Genomic DNA, 22771 nt, shown 5'->3' with positions numbered 1-22771 from the left:
GATCACACGGTCCAGTACCTTAGCTCTACTTGCTCAAATCAGGGTTCTTAGCTACGCTTGACCTCAGGCCGACCTTGTTTATATGCCAAAAAACACTAATGAAACTTGACATCAAAGTAAACAGAACAAAAACATACAGCTAGAGGGTAGGTACACGTTCTTATTACAACTTCTGCATTCTGAAGTGATTTAGTTGTCATAATAGACAATTTTCAATAGAGTTGGATCACTCACGGTTAAGATGAATTGAAAAACAACAACAATCTTCAAACAGACAACATTTAATTTTTCTTCCAGCCAGGCCATATATGTAAAAGATATTATTACTGGGGACACACAGCACAAACAACTTAGCTGACAAATCTGTCTGTTTTGGTTTATAATTGTAGAACAAAAACTCAGTTTGCAGAAGATATTTTCATAGCATTATTTTAGCTTATTAAGTAATCTCTAAGATAAATTGTATCTGTACAAAGCACTAAAATCTTAACTTTCTTAAAGTATGCAATTTCTTTCTTAATATTTTTATCTAAATATTTCTGATCTTGAGAAGATATTTGAAGCAGCTATTTCTCAGAAATGTTACTTTAGCGTATAGCCTGTATTCGTAACTTCAGACAAGAAGTTAAAATTAGTATTTTCAAAACAGATGGAAATGTACAGCTTAACTTCTGAACACATGAACTGTAAAAGCCCTTGCTCTTACACCTGCAGGACTAGATTGCCTTTTTTTTTCCTAACACTTTCCAAAGAACTTTATTTGTACTTCTTTTTTTCTATTTTGAAATTTGAATATATATCATTTAAAACTTCTGACTTTACATAGTGTAAGCAGAGTCAGAAATCATCAGGCTTTATATTTCCAGGTTTCTCCATGATTCATATTGATCTTGTACAAAATTCTTATAATTCTTAAAATGCCTTCTGTTTTCCTTAGTAAGATACTGAATTCACATTTTTGTATGAACTATTAGCAGATATAGGTGAATGAATGAACCTTTATACTGACAAATTGTGTCATATACAAGCAAAATGTTACTTCACAGTCTTACTTAAAATTAAGCAGTAATTTCAAAATACTATTTTCATGGTGATCAGTTTTCCTTACTTTCTGAAACATGAGACTGTTATTTACTAATTTACATTTTGTAACAGCAGTAGAAGACACAGCCCTTTGGATAAGCTACATATTCACAAAATTGATGTTAATGAAGGCATTTACACCTACCAAGCTAAGCCTCCTCCACACTTCTACAAAGACAGAACTACATATAAGGTGGTAGATCATGGTGCATCTTTCAAATACCAGGCACGCAATATAGTCAAGATCTGATTTGCCTACCACAATGAAATGAGGAGAAAAAATACAACCTCCATGTATACAAGTCATTTTTGAACTTCAGCAGAGAGAAAGAACATCTTTACAAATTTTGGTTTTCCATAAGAGGTAGTTATGAATGTGAGTGGGGATGAAGGTTTAGCCCCCTACCCAAACACTTTATTTGTTGTATTTCCACGGAAAAAAGTGCTCAATATGGACATGACTTGAACTCTGAAAGTCTCTGGAAAGTGTACTTCCTAGGAAGAAGGCTTCACATTCTCAGAGGTTCTGTTAAGTGACTAAACATACTGTTATAAAAAAGCACAGAGTTTTTCCCTGTGCTTGTAGATGTAATACAACACATTACTGATTAAGTTTATATGTAGTTTCGAATATATATATATATATATAGTTTTAGAGTTTATAACTTGATCTCTACATTAGTATGTTTTACACACTTTCTGAGATGAATATCTTTTTAAAAATAACAAAAGGATGTAATGAATAACAAAGTAAAACTACCTATACAAAAAGCATAAGGAATGCAAATTCTATTGCCAAAACTCATTTTTAGAGTTTGGGTCAATACTTTGGCTCAAATTCCTTATTCTATCCCATCTGGCACCTAAAAACAATGGAAGATGCCTAAACCACTACCACATTATTGGCTCCTCCAAGGTACATACAAAGGATGAGAGAGGAGACAGCTGCAGTCTAGTTACTTCATTTGTCCCTTCCTCAGCAACATTAGCACTACTCACAGGTTGGTTACTGGGTCAAAAAACAACCTTAACTGATCTTCAGCAAGATTTCTGCCCATTTTCTCTTCTTCTGGGATATCTACAGTGAGAGCTACTTATCAAGTCTTCATCAAGGCATGCTTCAAGATACTGATAAGCAGAACAGTTCACTGTTTCTTTTTTTGCCTGATGAACTTTCTCTCATTTTACTGAGGAAGACTGACTTCTTTCTGTACATCCAGATCAGCAAACTCAAAGCACACTCAAAGTGAGCAGTTGAAGCTTATATCCTGGAAGAAGAGAAAAAAAGAGCCTCTCTACTTTTAACATATTTAAGGTGCAAATTTGACCTAGGTACATCCTCATGGCTAAGACAGAGTTTTACATTACATTCTCAGCCTCCTCTCTTTACGGTGTATACAAAAGATATGAAAGAAGAGAGCATTCAGTCACTTTCTTCCACTGCCAGAGATGCAGAAAGAAAGCAAAATGAGTATTCAGAGTGCTCCCCTCCTGTACTGTACAAAGGTTCATATCCTATATCATCACCAGCTGCTCAAAATAGATCAGAAGTAAACATTACAAAATACAAATAAAGAAAAACATTTGAATATAGCAATCCAAATATAATTAAGGTTATACTTGTGTTCCACATATTAATGACAATTACAAATTCAATCATTCCCTAGAAATAAAAATGGTGTATAATTACATAGAATCTTAATTATGCTATACCCTTTACGTATTAGATTAATGGAAAGTTTTAGACGCCCCAATATTGTTTGCATTCCAGTTTCCAAGGAAAAAGGGTTCGGCACTGTTCAGTGCATCTGTGACTCCCTTCTTAATTACTTTTGAACTTACTGGACAATTTCAAATGGATTTGACAGAAAGAACAGAGGACTCAAAGATAATTACATTACTACAGTTTTCATGAAAATAGGCAGTCAAGTAGAAGAGAGAGATCTGCTAGTATCCCAACCAAAGGAAGGGCTGCAATCCAAACTCAGACCTTACTGGACACAAGTGGAACCTTGTAAATGCTTTCCCAGAAGAAAAATTTCTGCTAGAGCTTCTATCTTCCTATACACCTAGAGACATGTCAAACTCATGGGAAACAAGACAATTAGTTCTGCCCGTGGAGCAACTTGCTAGGTAATAAACACTTACACAACCAAACTTCAATTGCTGTCTCCTTCTAGCATACACACAGCTTTCTACTTTTCTTAATTATTAAGGCTTTACTTAATGGAAGTTACATGTGTAGCCTGATATACAATATCACATGAATTTCATATCTCATGACATACTGTGATCCGTATTTCAACAGAGAATGCTTACTGAAGTGTTCAACCTCTTTAACAAAAAACAGTTCTCAGTTCACAGCTGCCTTCAAACTCATGATCACATAAAAACCTGTTATAGCAACTACAAAAAAAAATATTGATAGCAATTAACAATTTATTCATTTGCAATAAAATTATATTTTCCAATATATATAATCTAGCAGCTGCATAAAAAGGATGAGCATAAGCACATAGCTTGCCACACACACATTTAAAAACTTTCATTTTGGTACAGAAGACCTTTCTTAGGACAATCTTGCTGTTTTGTTTTCTGAAAACAGAGAGTACAAGTAAGAATATACTGCATTATACAGTTTGGACTACTGACAAGACCCTGATGGAACTGGCTACTTAATATCTATTTTCAAAGATCCATGAAAAAAATGGATCTGGTAGATAACTGATATAACCATGGATAACTGGTAGATACAGTACTGAAGTCAGTTCTTACTGGTTACTCAGCTTCTACAGTCAATACATTTACCTCAGTGTTTAAAATTATAAATAACTATAAGGTGGTTACCTCCTACAGTCCTTTCTCTTGAGTGAAAAACAACTAAAATTCTTGGTAAAAAAACAAAAGCCAATTTTAAGAAAAAGATCATGATAATATAAAAGCCAGACATTGAGATTTTTAGTAATTGACCAAACATGACCAAAATCACAATATTAACCATTAGTAGGGGACACCTTAAGTCAGTTGAATTTTCTAAGGGTTCATCCTCAGTATTTTTCTGGCAATCAAACAAAAATAACAATTCCTTTTTCTTTCTGCAATAATTCTATTCCAAGTTCAATTTCTTGAAACATGTAATGTATTGTGAAGATGTATACCAAATGATCCTCATAGAGATAGCCAGGTGCAATAATAACTAGCAATAATTACTTAGACCAAGTTTTCAAAATGAAACAGAAAAGATGCCTTACGGTAATACAAGAAAAAGAGGAAAAACATATGAAATGTCACCTTCCAGAGGAAGATGCCAACCCAAAGTGTAAAACTACACTCGGGATAAGTTGATTGTAATGGGTGAAATTAATCTCATCTACGGTACACTGCATCATTTTTCATGACAGTAATGGGTTCTGCTGTTAAAGCATTCTACCATTCAGAATAATAATTTTGTTTGCAAAAAGCAAGAAGAAATGATAGACTAATATTTAAATTCCAAATGTAATCAAAAAATTGTGGGCGTTAAAAAGAAGAGGAGGCATTGAAAGTATCAGTTTTGTTGTTAAACACTATGGAAGCTAGTGTTTGTTTGTTTTTATACATAAATTACATCTAGACAGAACAACTATCTTATATGATCATATGGTGTGCCTCATGCAGCCAGAATGAATGTCAGACTCATTTACAGTTGAATTAAATATCTTCTAAAAATGTAGAGACCAAAATAAGCAAGGTAGAAAATAAATACTGCAAGTCAAACCCAGTTGTGCTTCACTCCAGTGACTCAACCTGAACTGTCAGAAGACATTATTTCTATGTAAAGTCTGATAAACTTGCTTTAAATTAAGATGACTTTATAGACGATAAAATAATTATCTCATACGATTCTTACAGGGCTGTGCATACATATACAGTTCTATTATGTGGCAAATTTTATCTTCCTTATGTAGAAGAATGGTCCTATTAGATTTTTTAAACTAAATTCCTCAAACAAAAAGTTTTTATACTACATACTAAAACTTACAGACATTATATGAAGAGACAGGTGCACATGGAGACTGAATTTTTTTAAGATAACTGGCATCTAAATAAATTAACTGAAAAACAAAGCAGTCTATCCAAAGTCACTTAAACCATTCTGTAAATTATTCCCTACTATAGCTACAGGCAGTTCCAATATCCATTACATATAATTCAAGACAACATCTATGTTTTTAAATAAAAAGACTTAATTAAGGAAATAAAAAACTATTAACAATTGTAACTGTTACTTATTTTAATTTAATAAATAAAATTCTAAGATGCAGCACAGATCAACTAAGAGCAACGGAAGAGTGAAAAGGTGTGCATCTAGAAATTCTAGTGTGCATCTAGAAAGTCTACATTTAAAGCAGTATTTTACAAACTATATTCCTACATTCTATTGCCATCAATCAAGCAGAACTCCATTAATTTCAGAAAGGTTCTCCAGGGAGACAGTAGGAAAGCAGAAGAACTTGATGATGCAAAGTTGGGTCCACATGAGAATATAGTGAACTTTTAACTCACTCAGAATCTATTAGTCAAGCACTTCAAACTATTAACTGGCAAAACAAAGTAGCTAATAATTACAGTAAGAACATCTTGTTTAAAACCTAAAATTTTTAGGAAACATAAACGCATTATAGATGCATATTTTTATGTATTGTGAAAGATTATGATCTGAGAAAAAATTAACACTTCAGTTATGTTACCAAAATATTAAGTTCTCTATCACATAAATAATACTTAGCAAGGACTATATATAAATATAGTTTTTTTTTTTAATTGCACTGTTTGACATTGTTAGCATAAACATTTGTGTTAGAAATAAGTCTACTTACAACTGAGTCTGCGTCTGGACACTCCCTATTAAAAAAATAAAGAATATACACAATTACAAAACACACAAATGACTTTATTCATCCAGTTCTGATACTTCTTCTAATATTTTCAATCTGAAACATTGAAGTTAACCCATTTGCCTCTCAAAGTCTATTAAAATTTTTGCAATAAATAATCCACATTCAACTGAATGATATTTAAAAAAGAAGCTAAAAGTTCATGCTGAAAACACTACAGGAGAAAAATTCACAATAAATGCTTTAAAAACAAACTCACTTCATAGTAAAGACAAAAAGAATCAAGGGAATTCAGGAGTACCGTGGTTTATTTTGAATTAATAACTTAATGAGTCAGGTCTCTGTGGACAATGTGCATAATAAGTATAAGTCACCAGACTCAGTGAAACATTTTGGATAATAACTAGCTCTTAAAACAATTAAGACTATTCTTAAAGGAATTCAGATCTTCTTTCTTTTGAAAATTCATTCCTAGTTCATGCTTGTCAAGTAAAGTTGCAGTTAGACACCAGAAAATGCAGGAAAAAATAAAAGTATCTTCTTAAGAAACACTTTAAAAAAAAAATTTAAAAAGTGGTCGGAAGGAACAGTGATTACAGTGATCTCTTCCCACCAATATATGCAAAAAACAGAAGGAATCACATTTACTGTATGTGGGAATACCTGAATAGCATACAGGTGATTAAATCCTCTCTAATCTGCACCCTCAGAAACAACTCTGTAAATGCTAGTACAACAGAACAACCGCATTTTGGTGCTGTCAAGTTGAACATCCTAAATTTGTACTTATGAAAAATTTAAAAAAGGAAAAAAAAGAGAGAAAAATAAAAAAGATTTTGGAGCAAACTACATCACCTCCAAAAGGTTAAAAAAAGTTATAAGTAAAAACTACAGTGTCCTTAAAAACAGGTTTGAAAACTTGCTGACATGGGAACATGAACACAAAATTCAGTCCAGCCTATTAAGGAACACAGCGAGATGAAGGGTCTCATCTCCTCTCCTCTAAAAGGCTACACACAAAAGAAAATGTGTGTAACGAAGTCAAATTGTTCTATGTCATACCTCCCCCTGCTGGCTAAACTGAATTCATAGCAATAGAAGCAACTACTTTATTTTGCAGCTTGAAGTATTAAGACTTCTCTCAAAAGGTTCTAATTGCTGGTGAAGTAGAAAATGAGGACATCGAGTTTTAGATGGATGTGCTTTTATATTGCTAGATGCATAATCTTTTAACATTAAAGAACTGGGTCACGCTTTTAGTATAAGGTAACATTTCAGAAAATTGGGACTTTGTGAGAGAATCTAAAATTTTTAGCTAAAAACTAAACCAAATAAATCATGTAAAGCAGTAATTAGGAAAACAAGCAAAACCTTTGACTGAACCTGTACAGCAAGAATATACAGCGTATGACAATTACCCGTGTAAAAACACTACTGGGCACAACATCTGGTTTAGGTGTCAACACTTCAGAGATTGATCAACTGAAAAGCCTAAAAAGCATGAGAGTTATGTATTCTAGGTCTGGAAAGCATGTCCTACACAAACTAAACAAACTTCCAGTCCAGTTTAACAAGAAATTAAGAAAGCACTCTCTGTGTGCAGAGAAGTTTCTCTCTGTGTGCAGAGAAGTTTCTGATGATACAGAGCTCTATCATGCACAGCTTGTAAGCTGATCATCAGCTGAAGACGAAATCAAGCAAATACAGACTAGCAGTAAAACTCTTTAAATAGATGATAAATAACTATTAGAATATTTTACTTAAGAACTTAATGGATCCTCTATACTTGAAAAACAAATATTAAAATGTGAAGTTCTAAATATGTGATGATAGAAATTCTGGACTAGTGCAAAAATCTTTGTAAAAACCTATGGCATGTGTTACACAGTAAATCAGTATCATGCAGTTATATTTCTTTCTTTTTGACCTCCACATCTATTCTTTTTTGCGTTGTGTGCAAATATAGAGACAAAAAGCATAATATAAATCAAGTTTCGGTTCAAATTATTGTAAATAAATCAACTTATTTTCCGATTTCAGAGTGGCTGCATTCATTTTTGTTATCTGATGACATCACCATGTAATGAAAAACAAAATTTCTCCCTGGAAGAAACACTCAGATTATCTTTCAATTTTAAATATAATGTCTTTGGAAAATGTCAGCTTTCACAAAAGTATCGAGACCCAATGGATAAGCACACAAAGCCAATTATTGACTCAGTAAGCACACAGAAGCCAATTTTCAACCCTCAGTACCAAAGAAAATTTCTTTCTGTGATGGGTCAAGGAAAAACATGACCACGGAGCAAGGATACATTAAGTGATATACCTGCAATGAATCATTTTGGAGCTTCCTGGCCTTTTACTAGCTCCAAAAAAATAACATTAAGAACCTTCAGTCTTTGCTGGGGCCATGTTAAATTTCATTCATCATCTGCCAAAGAATGGATGGAAGAAGATGCTTGGCTTGCAAGCTAATAAAAAATACAAGAGATCAGCTTGTGTAACAACCCATGTAGTGGCAAAATATTTTTTTGTTGGACAGAAAAGCTGACAGCTATAGAACTCAATCGTGTAACAGTATTCAAAACTCAATATGCAAAATCACTACTTTGCAATGCAGTAAATGCAAGGAAAAAAGGTGAATGTACATAGTGCTGTTTTACACTGTGAGTTTTGCATCACAAAAGAAGTGTAGTAAATAACTTTCTAGAGAGAATTCATTATTTCTAACACTATTTCTGTACACAAAAACTCTTTAAGCTCTAATATCATCATTCATAACACATTAATTTAAATATTTTAAACTAAATCATCAGAAAAAAGTTTGTAACTTTATTTTTAGGTTACTGCTGACCAAAATCACACTGCATACATTTTTCTCATCATTTACTTAAACATAATTAAGTACACAAGAGGGGGTGGGGAAAGATTAAATCACAGAAAGAACAGAAATACAGAAGAATGACTTAAAGCAAATAACACCTTGGAGCCCCAGTGCATCTTTCTTGACAGCATGAAGTAAAAGGATGGTTTAGAAGTGTATCATTATTTAAATCAAACACCAAAAGAAAAAAAGCTATAAGGCACTTTTTGTATGTGTGAATAATCAACATCTGCAGTTCTTAGGTTATGAATTTTTCAGAACTGTACTAAAAAAGAACGTATACAGATGTTGCCACTTTGAAAATATTTCTATATTGTTACATTTTTGTTAAATTGCAAGCTATTTTCTGTTGAATAAGATATTTCTATTGAGAAAATGCTTCTAGAAATTTAGAACCAAATACACTGTAATACAGTAACCATAATTACTAGTACATGGAATGCTACCAATCCACGCAAGAACTTTTATTTAGACTCACTCTATGGATAGTCTTAACTCCTGGGAGATAGAGTGAATATAGCAGAGGGTATAGCTGGGATATCAATCATGAGTTAAAATGATGATCTTTCTGACATGAGTGTGCACATCATTTACTGGAAAAACATTCTGTACCGTATACAAAAGCTTCTCTAACAGTAGAATAACAGAAGCTTCAAATCTGCAAACAGACATATAGTACTTTTTCCACATCTACAGCTATTATTTCATTAGGAGTTCATGTGAAAATCACATTATCTACAACGTTCAAATGTAGAAATAGGGAGAACTACTTACCTCTGCAAAGAAAAGAATGAAACATGAGTAGACTAAGAATACATTATTTCTTTAAAACCCTCTGTTACAAAATTCTTAAATAGCTGTGACGTTTTCATATTGTTAGCATTCTTCTAAATTTGCCATAAAACCAGTTGTTAAACATCAGCTCATGTTTATCTCCATACCTTTACAAGTTTTCATACAAGACAAAGCTTCCATTTGGGAACATACTTACACAGATTCAGTATCTTTTTCTTTTTTCATTATTCCTGATAAACCAAAAGGCTTCCTCTTCCGTGGTTTTATCCCTATGGAACAAAACCTTTTCTTATTTAAAGATCAAAAAGATGAGTATATATCTATCTGTGTCAAACACTTGTGCATATCAATGTCAATACCTTTTAAATGCTGCTACAAGAAGTGACAGACAAATCTAGCAGTGGAAGTAGTATAGAGAGAAACTAAGGGTACACAAGCTATCTGCAATACATTCCAGTATATTGTTAAGTTAACACACCAATCAAAAAGCAACACATTAATAATTTAAGTCATTATAAAACTGATTTGCATTGTACTTGCTATTCTCAACATTCAGTATGCTAGACTGCCACTTCTTTTATAAATGGATGCACTGCTAGTTCTTAGGAAAGGGACCCAGCTCATGGAAACTCAAGAGAAGCCATTTCTCCTGCTAATCTTGAGTAGCCAACGAACTTGGATCGGAAACTCAAACTGTCCCTATCAGCTACTGCAGTTCAGCACCCTGTTCTTATTTTCCTGAATGTTCCTAGTAGCTGCAAGCCTCCATCTCTCCCCAAACCTAGGATCTTTGTAAAAAAGAGAATGTCTCCTAGGATCTTTGTAAAAAAGAGAATGTCTCTTAGGTTTTCCAGCTGAGGCTCAGCTCACGATTCCTTAGTGCTGTAGATAGCACTGAGGCTGGTTCCCAGTGAGTCTGGAATCATGTCTTCCCCGTTTTTAACGCTAGATACATATGGGTATACTACAAAAAAAAATTTCTTTCATTCCTATTTAATGTAATAAAATAAATACTTCTGAATATTTCATCGGCCTGACATTTCTACTGCTCTCCCCATTTTTGCTGTAGCTGAGTAGACTGTCAATCTTTAAGCAAAATGACTAAGTACAACTAAGTGCATGCATTTGATCCAACTAGTCTACAGGGTGGTTTTTTTTTCATATTATATACTATCTACAGCAAGCTTTTGAGCAGAATGGTGGAAACAATTTGGTTTCCCAAATTTTGAAACCTATAGTTCAAGGGCATCATTAAAATTTCATTATATTACCCTTTACGGAAATACATCACACAGCACATAAGGAACCTCTCCGCTCCGAGAAATTTTCAGGGTGAAATAATTTAAACTTCTCAAATCTGGTAGCTGTAAACTCAGCTGCATCTTATGTTTTCAAAAGTACACAAATTGCTCCAAAATTATTTTAAAACGCTATCGTGAGATTTATTTCCTTTTTGTGCTTTATCCAGTCCAATCCAGTAACAAATAGAGTATGTGAGTAGTTTCTGAATATTGATCCCCTTTGTTTTAGTCAAAAAAAAATTTAAGCTTCAGCTGCAATCTTGGCAATTTAAAAGTTTTTGGACACTACAGCTATACTGTTGACTCCTCTGTCCCTAAAGTAAATACACAGTGTATGCAAATAAAACAGTTCTTAACCACTTAAAACAATTCCCTAAGCAAAACAATTCCCAACAAAGAAAGGTTTTGTGAACCATAACACTGCATTAAAATTGGTACAACCAACATGACAACAATGGAAAGAGCCTGGGCCACATTTTGACACTTGTTAATGGAGTTACACAGTTGTAAGTCAACCATATACAAACCTCTGCAAAGACAAGGTCTTAGCCAAAGTACATTTTTAAGAAACATTAAAATTCTCTGACATCATGCATTAGTTTAAAAAGTATTGTAGGTCTTATTTTCTTCTAAATTTGTTTCTTAAAAGAACAACTGCTTCTTAGTTGATTGAAATACTTTCAAGTTATATAAATTCAAAACCTGAATACAATTCACTACTCAGTTCCAGGTGCTATCCACTGAACTGTTATGTAAATAGTTACACTACAGTATCTTACCTTCAACAGCACTGGACGTATTACATTCTTCAAATTCAATAGGGCCTTAAAGAAATGGCAATGAAGATAAACATTAGCTTAAATTTAACTCAAATGAGGGCCAAACACTAAAATATTTTAGCCACTATTAATATTTCTTGAAATTACCAGATAGTCTAATTGTGACTTTAAATGGTAAAGGTAAACCACGGTTGCTCTGTCAATGGTCAAACAGATGGTAAAATCATATATATACAACAAATCATTAAATATTTTCACTTTTTCATAGTGAAAAATTAAAATTCTAGTGCACACTGCCCAATTACAAGTTAATTGCCTATGCTCTTAAAGCCACATGAAACTATTCTGTTTCCTTTTCTCATTCAAAACTGTATCTCTAATATAGCATCAGTGTGAAGTTTTAGACTTATCTTCTTTTAATGAAAGATGAGCTATGTAAAAAAAATTGAAAACCAGAAAGTATAGCTATAACTCTAATTTTGAGATTCACACCTTTCCTGACTGTATTTTTAGTTCCCATTTTTTCTTCATAGCTAATTACCTAGACAGTAAAAAGTGATGTGTGAGCACCGTTTAAGTGTTGTATCTAAATAAATTCATTATTGTGACTTCTCATTAGAGCTGACACAAGGTAGCAGTCAGGTGTTATTGCAAAGGGTAAATCTAACTCTCATTTCTTCAATCTGTCTAAGTCTAGAGCTTGTTTAGCCCCACTATGAGCCACTTTAGGAAGTTCATATATACACTCATTACAGATAAAATAGAGAGCGAAAAAAAAAACCAAACCACACTGTTCCCAATTCTGTAAGATTGCCCAATTTTTTTTTTCCTCATCCCCTTTTTTGGGGCTTACTCATCTGCTGCAAATGAGACTGAGATCTTGCAAATTTCAATTACAAGCAACTGGAAGTAAAAAGATTGTGGAAACTTTAAATACAGAACAATTTTCACTTCTGCCCAAAAGCATATGTGCTAGTAAATACTCTAATTTATTTATCTTCATTGTGAAATTAAGATTATTTTGGAACATCTACCATAAAACCAAAAGTAGTGTAATTTTCAGTGTGTTTTCACATAAAATAAAAGGTGTGCTTGCAAGCATTTTCCATCATTCTCACTTGCATACACTTCAAAATGAATGTGATACTCTTAGTCTTAAAATAACTAGTTGATATAAACAGATCTTATATACAAGAAAGATGACTACAGGCTTCAGATTGTTTTTTTAAGCAGTACAACATAGCAAATCACTGTACTGCAATTAGAGATGCCACAATGAAAGTAAAAAAATAATTTAGCTGTGAATTAGTACTGTGAATTACACAACTGGGATTAATTTGCATTTGATTTATGCAGTTAATTATCTCAAATGGTTATATTTGTAAAGTAACCCCTAAAATGTACATTAACTCTTGAAGTGTAAAATTGTGTTCAACTCAGTATAAACACCACATTTTGATGGCATTTCTCAAAATTGCAAATAAAAAAAATTACGTCAAACAAAAAGGTAAAAAGATAATTGAGAAACTGATGATGTAGCTCCATCCTTGGTAATGTTAAACAAACTGAATTATTTTAGGCATACTAGACAAAAGCTACCAGATACTTTGAAATCTTGCAGATATCTAGTGAATTGGTTTAAAAAAAAAAAAAAGATACTCAAAGTAATGACTTATATTTATTGGAATAATGACCAAGTCTGTAATATTTTCCCTGCTGGTTAAAAAACAAACAAACAAAAAAAAACACATTTGTAAAAGCAGCAGTAGCATGAGAATCTAGGACTAGGACACCTTGATACCTCATTTATCATAATGTAGTTGCTTCGGCTCCAGATGAAGCTCTTGAGAGCAGAATATCAAAAGACCAATTTCAAATGGCAGTCTTAACTACCCTTTAAATTTCAATTGCTAAATAACTTCAAATGCAAGTCTAATTATTCCACACAACAAGATAAAATGCAAATTCCAAACAGCTCTCTCATTCCACTATATATTGTAAATATATGGACATGTTAGACTTCTCTTCCAATCATTTCTCCTTTGCTCTCCTTGAAATTCATTGTAAAACAAAGTCACTGTGCTCCACAAGTCAGCAAATCTGGGTTATCTCACAAAATGAAAAAACAGCAAGAAAAAGAAGAAACACTGATTCAGAGAACTGTCACATCCCTATAACAATTTCGCCAACATTTTATTTTAGTTAATTAAACACTATTGTACAAAACACATTGAAGACAAAATTCAGAAAAAATACTATAACACATAGAAGCTCAAGAACAGATCCCTTACTTATTCAGTACTTCACTTCAGACAATCTATTTTTCATCAATTTGCTAGGGATTCAACTACTTCTATTTCTTGCTTCTATGCATATTTCCATTGGGCCAGGAAAAAAACAAAAGCCAAACCAACCACAAGCACTCTTCCCCAAAACAAAAACAGAAGGAAAAAACTGTAAACAACAGGGACTTAAACATATTTTTAGAAGAAAACAATACTAAAGCTTTTTCAGAATACCATCCTTCCTCTTTACCATTCCCAGTTACTAACACAGACGCCCAGACTTTTAATTCTTCTACTTTAATGATTAAAATATATATATATATATATTCAAGGTTCCAGTAAAACTCATCCTTATTTCAGATATCTTTAACTTTCACTTCAAACACAAGCATAAAAGATTGATCAACATGAACACATCAAAGTTTCTGTATTTTGTCCACTACACTTGCCTAATGTTTGTCTTCGAAGGTAGATTATTTTTTTTTTTTACAGATCGATAAGCTCTTTACTTCAAGAAATGAACACTCTTACTTAGTACTGAAACACACAAGGACATGAAGAACAGGTAAGTATTTTCATTTAGAATTAACATAAGCTGGCCTATCCCCACCAGCCCGAGCTTACAGTCTTTCAAAACCGTATTCTTTCCTCATATGGAAGTCTACAGAATACAATCTGAAATATTCTTAAGAATATTAAGAATTCTTAGTTACTTAAGAATAGTCAGAGACTGTAATGTGATAAAAGTGCAAAAAATTTCAGCAAGCAGGTCCCATTTTTCACTAAGATCTATGAAGTTAACTTGGAGATTTTAAATGCACTTTCTTCTTAATGATACCAATTATCTAACTTCATGCTTCCTCAAAATGTGCAGTTAATACAGAAAACCCTTCTCCCCACATGCTTTTTCCTTTCTCTCTGTCTGCTAGCTGCTATACCCCAAGAAAGATAAATCATGAGAACAGCTTTCTCTTACAAAAAAATCTGTGAATCAGTTAAAATTCTAAAGCTTCTTTTCATCTTAACTTACTTTTTCCATTTAATTCAAATTTCTATAAGGCTCTTTTACCATTTGGAATCTCAGATATTTAAGATGCTTATGGCTGTCACTAACAAATTCACAAACAATAACAAATTAATTCTATGATTTTCCTCCAAACTCCATAATTTTTTTTTCTAAAATTTGTATGTAACCTTCTCCTGACATATTGAATCATATACTTGTAGCAAAGGCAAGCAAGGGTAAATTCATACATTGTGCACTTTTTAGCAGAATAGAGTGAAATTTGTAGTAGCTCTTAATTTTCTGGAGTTTTGTTCCGCAACTTCAGATCTCCCAACAGTTCTGTTCCCTACAAGCCAGCTGTAAAGAGCAGCACATTTTGCCTTAGAAGCGTTATTTTTAAGCCAAAATAACATTTCAGAAATAGATATTTTATGTGGTGCTGTATGGTGAGCCAATTTAGAAAGCAGAACAGCTGTGATGAGCATTTGGTAGCCCACAAAATAACTAGAGTTTCTTGCAGGCAGACAGCTTTGAGCCTAAAGAGGTAATAATACTGTTGTTCAGCTCAAAGAGTGTGCTGTTGCCACATCATCTTCCACTACAAGATGCAGCCAACCAAAACTCCTTAGGCACACATACTGCTATGAAAGCAAAGTATCAGTAAGGATTTCAGAAGCTTTCTTAAGAAGTTCCACTACATTATCCACTGTATTTGTGTCTCTGAATAACAAAAGCACCTGTGCTATCACTGAAAACAAACAAATGAACAAAAAAACCCACACACTAAATCAAAAAGCTTTCTTCCCTTAACAACCATAACCTCCATCTTTCTAATTCCTAATTTCTTAATCCTTCGAAAATCCTCAAAAATTCCTAATGGGTTGGCAATAATGGAGATATCCGAATAGGTGTAATATATAGGTGCATGTCAAAGCATGAAAACTCGTGTATTGCTATCACACTTTCATAACAGCTACACGGAGATGTGGATGCACTACCTCTTCACTAGGAGGAAAGAATTTTTCTTAACAGACTTGTGCCCAACTACTGCTGCACAGACAAAAGGTTAACTCCAACAAAGATTTCTGCTCAAAACCTGCATGATTAATTTAATGGCACTGATACTTTTGTCTACAGAACCAAATGCTGCACAACCTAACTTCTGAGATTTTTGAAGCAAGTATACTGATGCACTTGTCCATCGCAACATCCAAAGAAAGAAAAGCAGTCATTTCACATTTAACAGGTATTGGTGATGACAGGGACTGAAGCCGTTCCCTGAAGTAGACATTTTTATGGATATCTCTAGAGTCCTAGCCACACGGTAGCCCAAAGCACTGAAAAGTGTTACCACACTGCAATAATAATGACGATAATCTGCAGTACTACAGTCAAAGCACTGAGATTCTGTTTGTACTTTTTCTCACGGAAAGCCAAGAAAATAATGTGACTTGAGAGGGAAGACTATTCTCAAGCATTCACCTGAACACAAAAAGAATAAAGACATAAAAAGAATAAAAACAAATATTAGAACTAAACCAGGACTATGAAAATCAAAAATACGTTTTAAGACACTTATCAGAGTAAGTAAAAATTCATAGCTGAGACCACCCTTCACAAAAGTCTTTGCATTCATGTTCTTTTGGTTTAGGGATGGATAGTTTCAGGCTCCACATAATTTCTTCACAGTCTGGTCTGCTCGTTGTTACATTGAGCTACGGAATGGTAACTCAACGATTTAAATATCTGAAATACTTGTACATAAACTTAAAAAACTATTTGATACTGTATGTACCCTGGGTAGAAAAAAAACTAATATGTCTAAACGAAGGTTAGCATTAGTCAACAGAAAGAAATATGAGTATCTTGTGGGATTTCAGTCACTTAAGGATACATACCTAGCCAGCAGGATGCTAATGAGATCTTAGCACCTACAAACGAAGGGGGCCTCAAAATTTAGTAAGCTCCTCTAATTGTATATCCACATTCCCAGCAAGCGTCACCCTAAAACACTTTCCAAAGCAGGCTGCTGCAGCTCACAGCATGCCACCAGAAGGGACAGATACAGACAGGAAGGAAAGGCAAATGGACAATGGCTTTACAGACACATGAAAGCAGAGGGCTGCTATTTGACTAGAGACTGAAGCAAATAAATCAGGAGTGGGTCAGTTCGTGGTTCTTGAAAATGAGGAAGCTTTGGTTTGCTAAAATAGAAAATGGCTATTTGAAGAAACTGACAATTTTGATTTTAATTAATCTAATAGCTTACAGTGAGTGACACTAGCATAACTAAAGTAACTGAATCTGGAGCTCAGGATGCATCTCCCAGACTATTCAGAAAATATAGGTAGAGTTCTCTTGTTACGGGAGGCATGTATGTGGACTTCCATGACACCAAAAAGCAAAGTGGATGGCTAACAATAAGGAGATACTGATCTTATTCAAAGATGAATGAAGAAAATGTAACTGTGCTGATACAATTGCACTGTTAATTTTAATTTAGTATCTACTACATATTTAGCCTATGTCTGTGGGAACGGTTTTTTCAGAGTATACACAAGACAACTACAGAAGAGGGTTTATAAATAACAACCCTCATGCCTGCTAGCAAATTTATGTACAAAGTAACACCAATAGTCTTCAAGACAGTTATGTTCTTTGTCAACGACCTTGAAAACCAGTTATAAAACCTACCTCTAGTATGCGGTCAGGGAGACTCTGGAAAAATAAAGGTTTTGCTAAGGTCAGACAAACAAAATTATTTGCACTTTGCATAACAGGGGAAAAAAAAAGTTTTATTGTTTGAATTCTTAAATAAACAAGTCAGGTAAAAAAGCCAACTACTATCACCAGGAAGGCAAACAATATTATGTCATTCTCTGGAAAAGAGCCCCCAGTAAGTATACCAATGAACTGGAAAATCCTGCCAAGCTAAAAAAAATAAAGTAAACAAATCAAGAAGTCAATAAATCAACTACCAACTGTTTTATATTTGTACCTGCTTTTGGTCCTTTTTAGTTTAAGGGGGCTATACTTGACAGAAAGAAATGCTCTCCCACCCAGACATGTATTTTTATTAACTACATTTAATTGCCAATAACTGGAAATCCCCAGTCACTCAAAGAAAAAAAAAATTATATATATATATATATATATATATTCTGGCCTTTCCTCTACTCCAAGGAAACAGTTTACATATCGCACGCACATATATAAACATTAACATATCTCTTTCAACCAAAAGCTTTTTAAAAAACTCGGTAAATCTGCACTTGTAGTTACAAATACAGTAACAAACAATATCCTTGTTTTTGATAAAAACAAAAGTTTTTCTCTTTGACAGTAAATCATGCATGAAAGGAGGACAATTTTTTTAAACTGCATATGCTTCACATGCTGCTTCAAATGGCAAAGCTTTGCGTGCCTGGCCCAGTGCCAGTTGACAGCTCAGCTGGATATCAATGCACATTCTGACCCCCCTTGCAGTGTGTCACTTCTGAATTGTTTCCGCAGTAGAAAGTTTATTCAACCTCTCTCTCAAATTCAGTGGACCGACCATCATTCTGCTATTTAATCATAGCAGAACAGGTTATTTTTCTGACAGCACTAAAGCCAGAGAGCAATTCCTAATGAACAGCTTGATACAAGTGGAATTTCGACTGTTTTAGCCTCAATTAATTCTGCTGTCAAAACAAATGACTGCTTTTAGTGTTTAGATGTTAAGCTGCATCACAAAGGTCAATTTTGTATGTACACAAACATATAAGCAATCTTTTTCTTGCCATCCTCTGATCCTGATCCAAGCTTTCAAATTTAGAAACCAGGAAACCAAAATTGTTTCTAACACCAACTTCCCATTTTTATTGCCTGTCCAAGAAAGATAAGCAATTTTCTAAAAAGAGCAGGAGAATTTTATTTTTCCATGGAAAAGGATTTCTAATCTAGAATTAGAAAAAAAAAAAAAAGGGAAAAAAATTAAAACAGTTTATTTATAAGAATGCATTATAAAGATACATTACAGTCTTGGAGGTAAATAATGTATCTGTGTATCTTAATCGTATTAGTACCAGACTGTCTCAAACAAACATTAATTCATGGATTTGGTCAGCTCTATCTCACTAAAGAGGATAAGGGACATAAAATACAATAACTGACCTGAACATAGGCCTGACTGAGAGAAAATACTGACATTGTGGTAAAGCTGTATCCTTAAACCTAATTCTACAAATAATTTTTATACTGTTCCACTACAATAATCACTGAATTTCTGACAAATCTTTTTTACATACTCAGGCTTACACATCAATCTAGCTTTTTTGAGATGCTTGAGACTTGACTGAACCCTCTTTCTCAACATTCATTTTGAAAAAAAAATAAAATAAAGAAAACTATAGTATGGTGTTAGTTCTTCAGCTGAAAAACTGGAAAAATATAGAGGTGACAATGGAAGCATAGACAACCTTGCTTATCAGTAGCAACGTGGGTAGCACTTCCAAATGACTTCTTCTTTAGATGAACAGATTAACATAAAAGGAGAGCAAACTTTGCCTCCATCCACTGAACAAGCAATTTGTTCTAACCCTGATTCTGCTGTGGTGCTTTTAGCCCCTCACGCTATTCACTGGATCAAAGGAAACATCATTTATCTCAGGCACTTCAGGTACTGTGTATACAACTCCACGAGTACACTAGGCACGCTACTCTCAAGGGGCAGTATTTCCCTATGGCTTACACAGCAACAACGAACTAGAAAAGCATCATTATCCTCATAGTTTTAAAACAATTACCATCAATTAAGATGTTTATCAGCAGAAAGGAGAGTACATTTTTTCTCTAAGATGACAAACATCTTCAGTTACAAATAAAATAATTTTTATTGCTCAGATAACACAAGAATTTTCAACAAGAGACACTAAGCACATACTGAAAGCAGTTCAAAGTTTGAGATCCAACTATCCTACAACACCAGAATATGACAACAAACACAGGAAATTTCAGCAGTTTCATGAAATTCATGAAATGAGTGGCAAAATTAACGTCAGTTAGGACAACAATCCGCAGAATGCAATGCTCCCAAGTCTCTTTCTTGATACCACTCCCAGACTCTTTCTCAACCTCTTCTACTCTCTTGCTTTGCACTTTAACTTCAACTTATATTTTCTTTTCGGCTGGATAAACAACAGGATGTGAGATATAGCAGGTTTTAAACTCTCCACAAGCTGGCCAACATGCAAACATACTGCCTGCTGTCTGCTGACTCTCAGTATGAGCTACTGGACATATTGCAGGACGTATTTGGGTTCTTCTTTACCTGTATCCTCATTTTTACCTGATCTTTGCAACCTCTACTTTTCCATCAAATTTAGGTGAAAGTAGCAAAGTCTTGGGAAAATGAAACGGCAGGACTGCATATACCTAGTTTATAATAATAAGCGTATGCAACACACAGCTTTGTCTGCCTGCAGGATGAATGACTCATCTGTTGCAGGCAGAACATGCAAGTATGTAGTGATGAAAAAGCTGCGTAGACACATTCAAGTAGTGTTCTTCTTAGAGTCAAGTCAGCTGAGATTTTTTAATGCAAGGCATTATATGTACATTAAATAATATCCCTCTTCTTTAAAGAATCACTTCTTTGTAACTGTTGCACAATGTCCCTGCAAACCAAGAGGGGTATGGTTTCTTTCTAAGTCCTGAACTCAAATCCATGAAACCTTAGGAGGTTAAAACCTTTAATAGGACCTCTTTCCAAAAGAGAGGAGAAAAAGAGAATTAAAACAAACAAACAAAGAAACAAACATATTTTCTGGTAGACAGAACAAACATTTTTTCAGGTAGACAAAAACAACTTCATGGGAAATACACGTCTTCTTGTTTTGTAGCACTTTCAAAGCGCTTTCCAATTTATGTGTACAGAAGACTCAGTTGTTAGGGCAAGGAAGAAAAGAATTTAAGCTTAATCACCTTTCCACCCCAACTGTAAAACAGGAAGTACTGATTACTGTATGCCAGTTTCCAGTGCTACCAACAAGCAAAAAATTTGTTATGAAATTCTTCCTAGTGTGTTTTTTCAGCATAGCTTTGACCTTGAAATATGTCTCACTGCTTAAAGAAACTAAATATGCGTAATACTATTTTTTATTTTTTTAAATCCTTCTTTGGATATTAAAAGCATCTAAGCAATATCAGGCAAATGTGACAGTTTCAAAATCAGTGGTTGCAAAGGAACAAATGTATGTGACAAGATCCTGATTTTCCACTTCTATCTAATCTTCCTGAACCAGACAAATTATCAAAAATAATGTAGCACTACACAATCCTTTGAACTGTATCAGCTACAATAGTAAAGCTGAGAAACATACTGTGAAACTAAATTCCAAAAGCTTAGGAAGTTTAATGCTAGTAACAGCATTTCTTACACTGTTTTTTTAGAGACCATCTTTCCCACAAAACTAGGCAACCAATTAAGTAAAATTCTTCAAAACAAATCCATGACATTACATGAAGAATTTAAATTATGAACATTATTAATAAAAGACAGGAATTTGAGATATTATTGTTATGGCTAAACTTGGGCTTAGGTATGAAGAATGCAAGCCTAAGAGACATTTAAACCAACCAGCAGAGAGAAAAGTGTATGTATTAAACACATGTACATGTAAAAAAGCATCAAGAAATTTCCATTTTTGTAGCATTTAATAATTTTGCACATATGAATCTAGTCTGATAGCTAAACAAGATGGCAAATATCTGTACAGCTATTCAAGCAATAGGTGCCCCCCCCCGCACCTTCCAATGCCAAAATGCAGAAAAATCAGTATCGATCATTTAAAATCAAATTGTTCACGCAGAAAGCTTTCTGGATGCAGAAGATGATGATTTATGGCAATTAAGAAGACAATCGAAAGATACTGAAGAAAAAGGTGCTGAGATTCTGCACTTTCTGACAACTACCATGAACACAGGAGGTCAAAGGTAAATTAAGTGAGAATTCATTTCCAAATCATAAATGATATTCTTGATCAAGAAAGAGTATAATACACAGATCTAGTTGACCCAGTCAATTCACCGTAAAAAATGTCCAATGATAGCTTGTTCTGGTGTAAAGTACTTCCATGCTGCAGCATTACCATCAATGAAATTATGAGAAATAATTAATGGCCTATTAGACTTGTCAAATATTGTCTATCAGACAATTGTCCAATAATTGTCTATTAGAAACATGTCCGCATACAACTTAGTGTGTAAACTGTTTAAGTTTGTATGTTAGACAAGTGTAGGAAGACTGTATGCTTAGGATTTATTTTAATTTTATTAGAAAGGTAAAGTGTATGATAAAATATCCAACTTGAGACTCCTCTATTTGCTTCCCTAGTTGGAAACTATATTTTTCCTCAAAAAGTTAAATTACAAGATTCAAGATGTTGCTTTTCTCTAACGTTACAGTTTAGTAAGAATGAACTACAGCACAGATGTTTATAAGGAGTTTTCCAAATCTTTCCAGATTTCAGAGAGTTTGTTTTTGCTAAGCTTTATCTTCTGAAAGAAAAAAAAAAAGAGAGAGAGAGAGAGAGAATACACTTCTTCCAATTGTGCTTCTCGTGAAAATTTGAAAAGGCCATTTAACGTTTACTGTGTCCACAGAACATTTTCTACCTTAAAAGAAAAATGTCTTTAACAATTACCCCCTTCCTCCAGCATTAATTTCATATGTTATACTATTTATATAAATAAATTACAGGTCTTATTTGCTATATT

At 33.7% G+C, this 22771-nt stretch overlaps 1 protein-coding gene across 3 annotated transcripts in view; it reads right to left on the bottom strand.

Annotated features, from left to right (window-relative positions):
• FCHO2 (FCH and mu domain containing endocytic adaptor 2) overlaps positions 1–22771 on the bottom strand; it is a 97138-nt gene that overhangs the window by 34214 nt on the left and 40153 nt on the right. For all 3 annotated transcript variants that reach the window (XM_083816933.1, XM_083816932.1, XM_083816931.1), the window contains 3 exons: positions 11723–11767; positions 9839–9911; positions 5943–5967 (listed from right to left, as the gene is read on the bottom strand). In XM_083816933.1, the coding sequence (XP_083673059.1) occupies positions 5943–5967; positions 9839–9911; positions 11723–11767 (143 nt within the window). The remainder of the gene's footprint in view (positions 1–5942; positions 5968–9838; positions 9912–11722; positions 11768–22771) is intronic.

The sequence above is a fragment of the Anser anser genome (assembly GCF_964211835.1).
Source record: "Anser anser genome assembly, chromosome: Z".
Classification (NCBI taxonomy): Eukaryota; Metazoa; Chordata; class Aves; order Anseriformes; family Anatidae; genus Anser; species Anser anser.
This window is presented reverse-complemented; position numbering and strand designations above follow the sequence as displayed.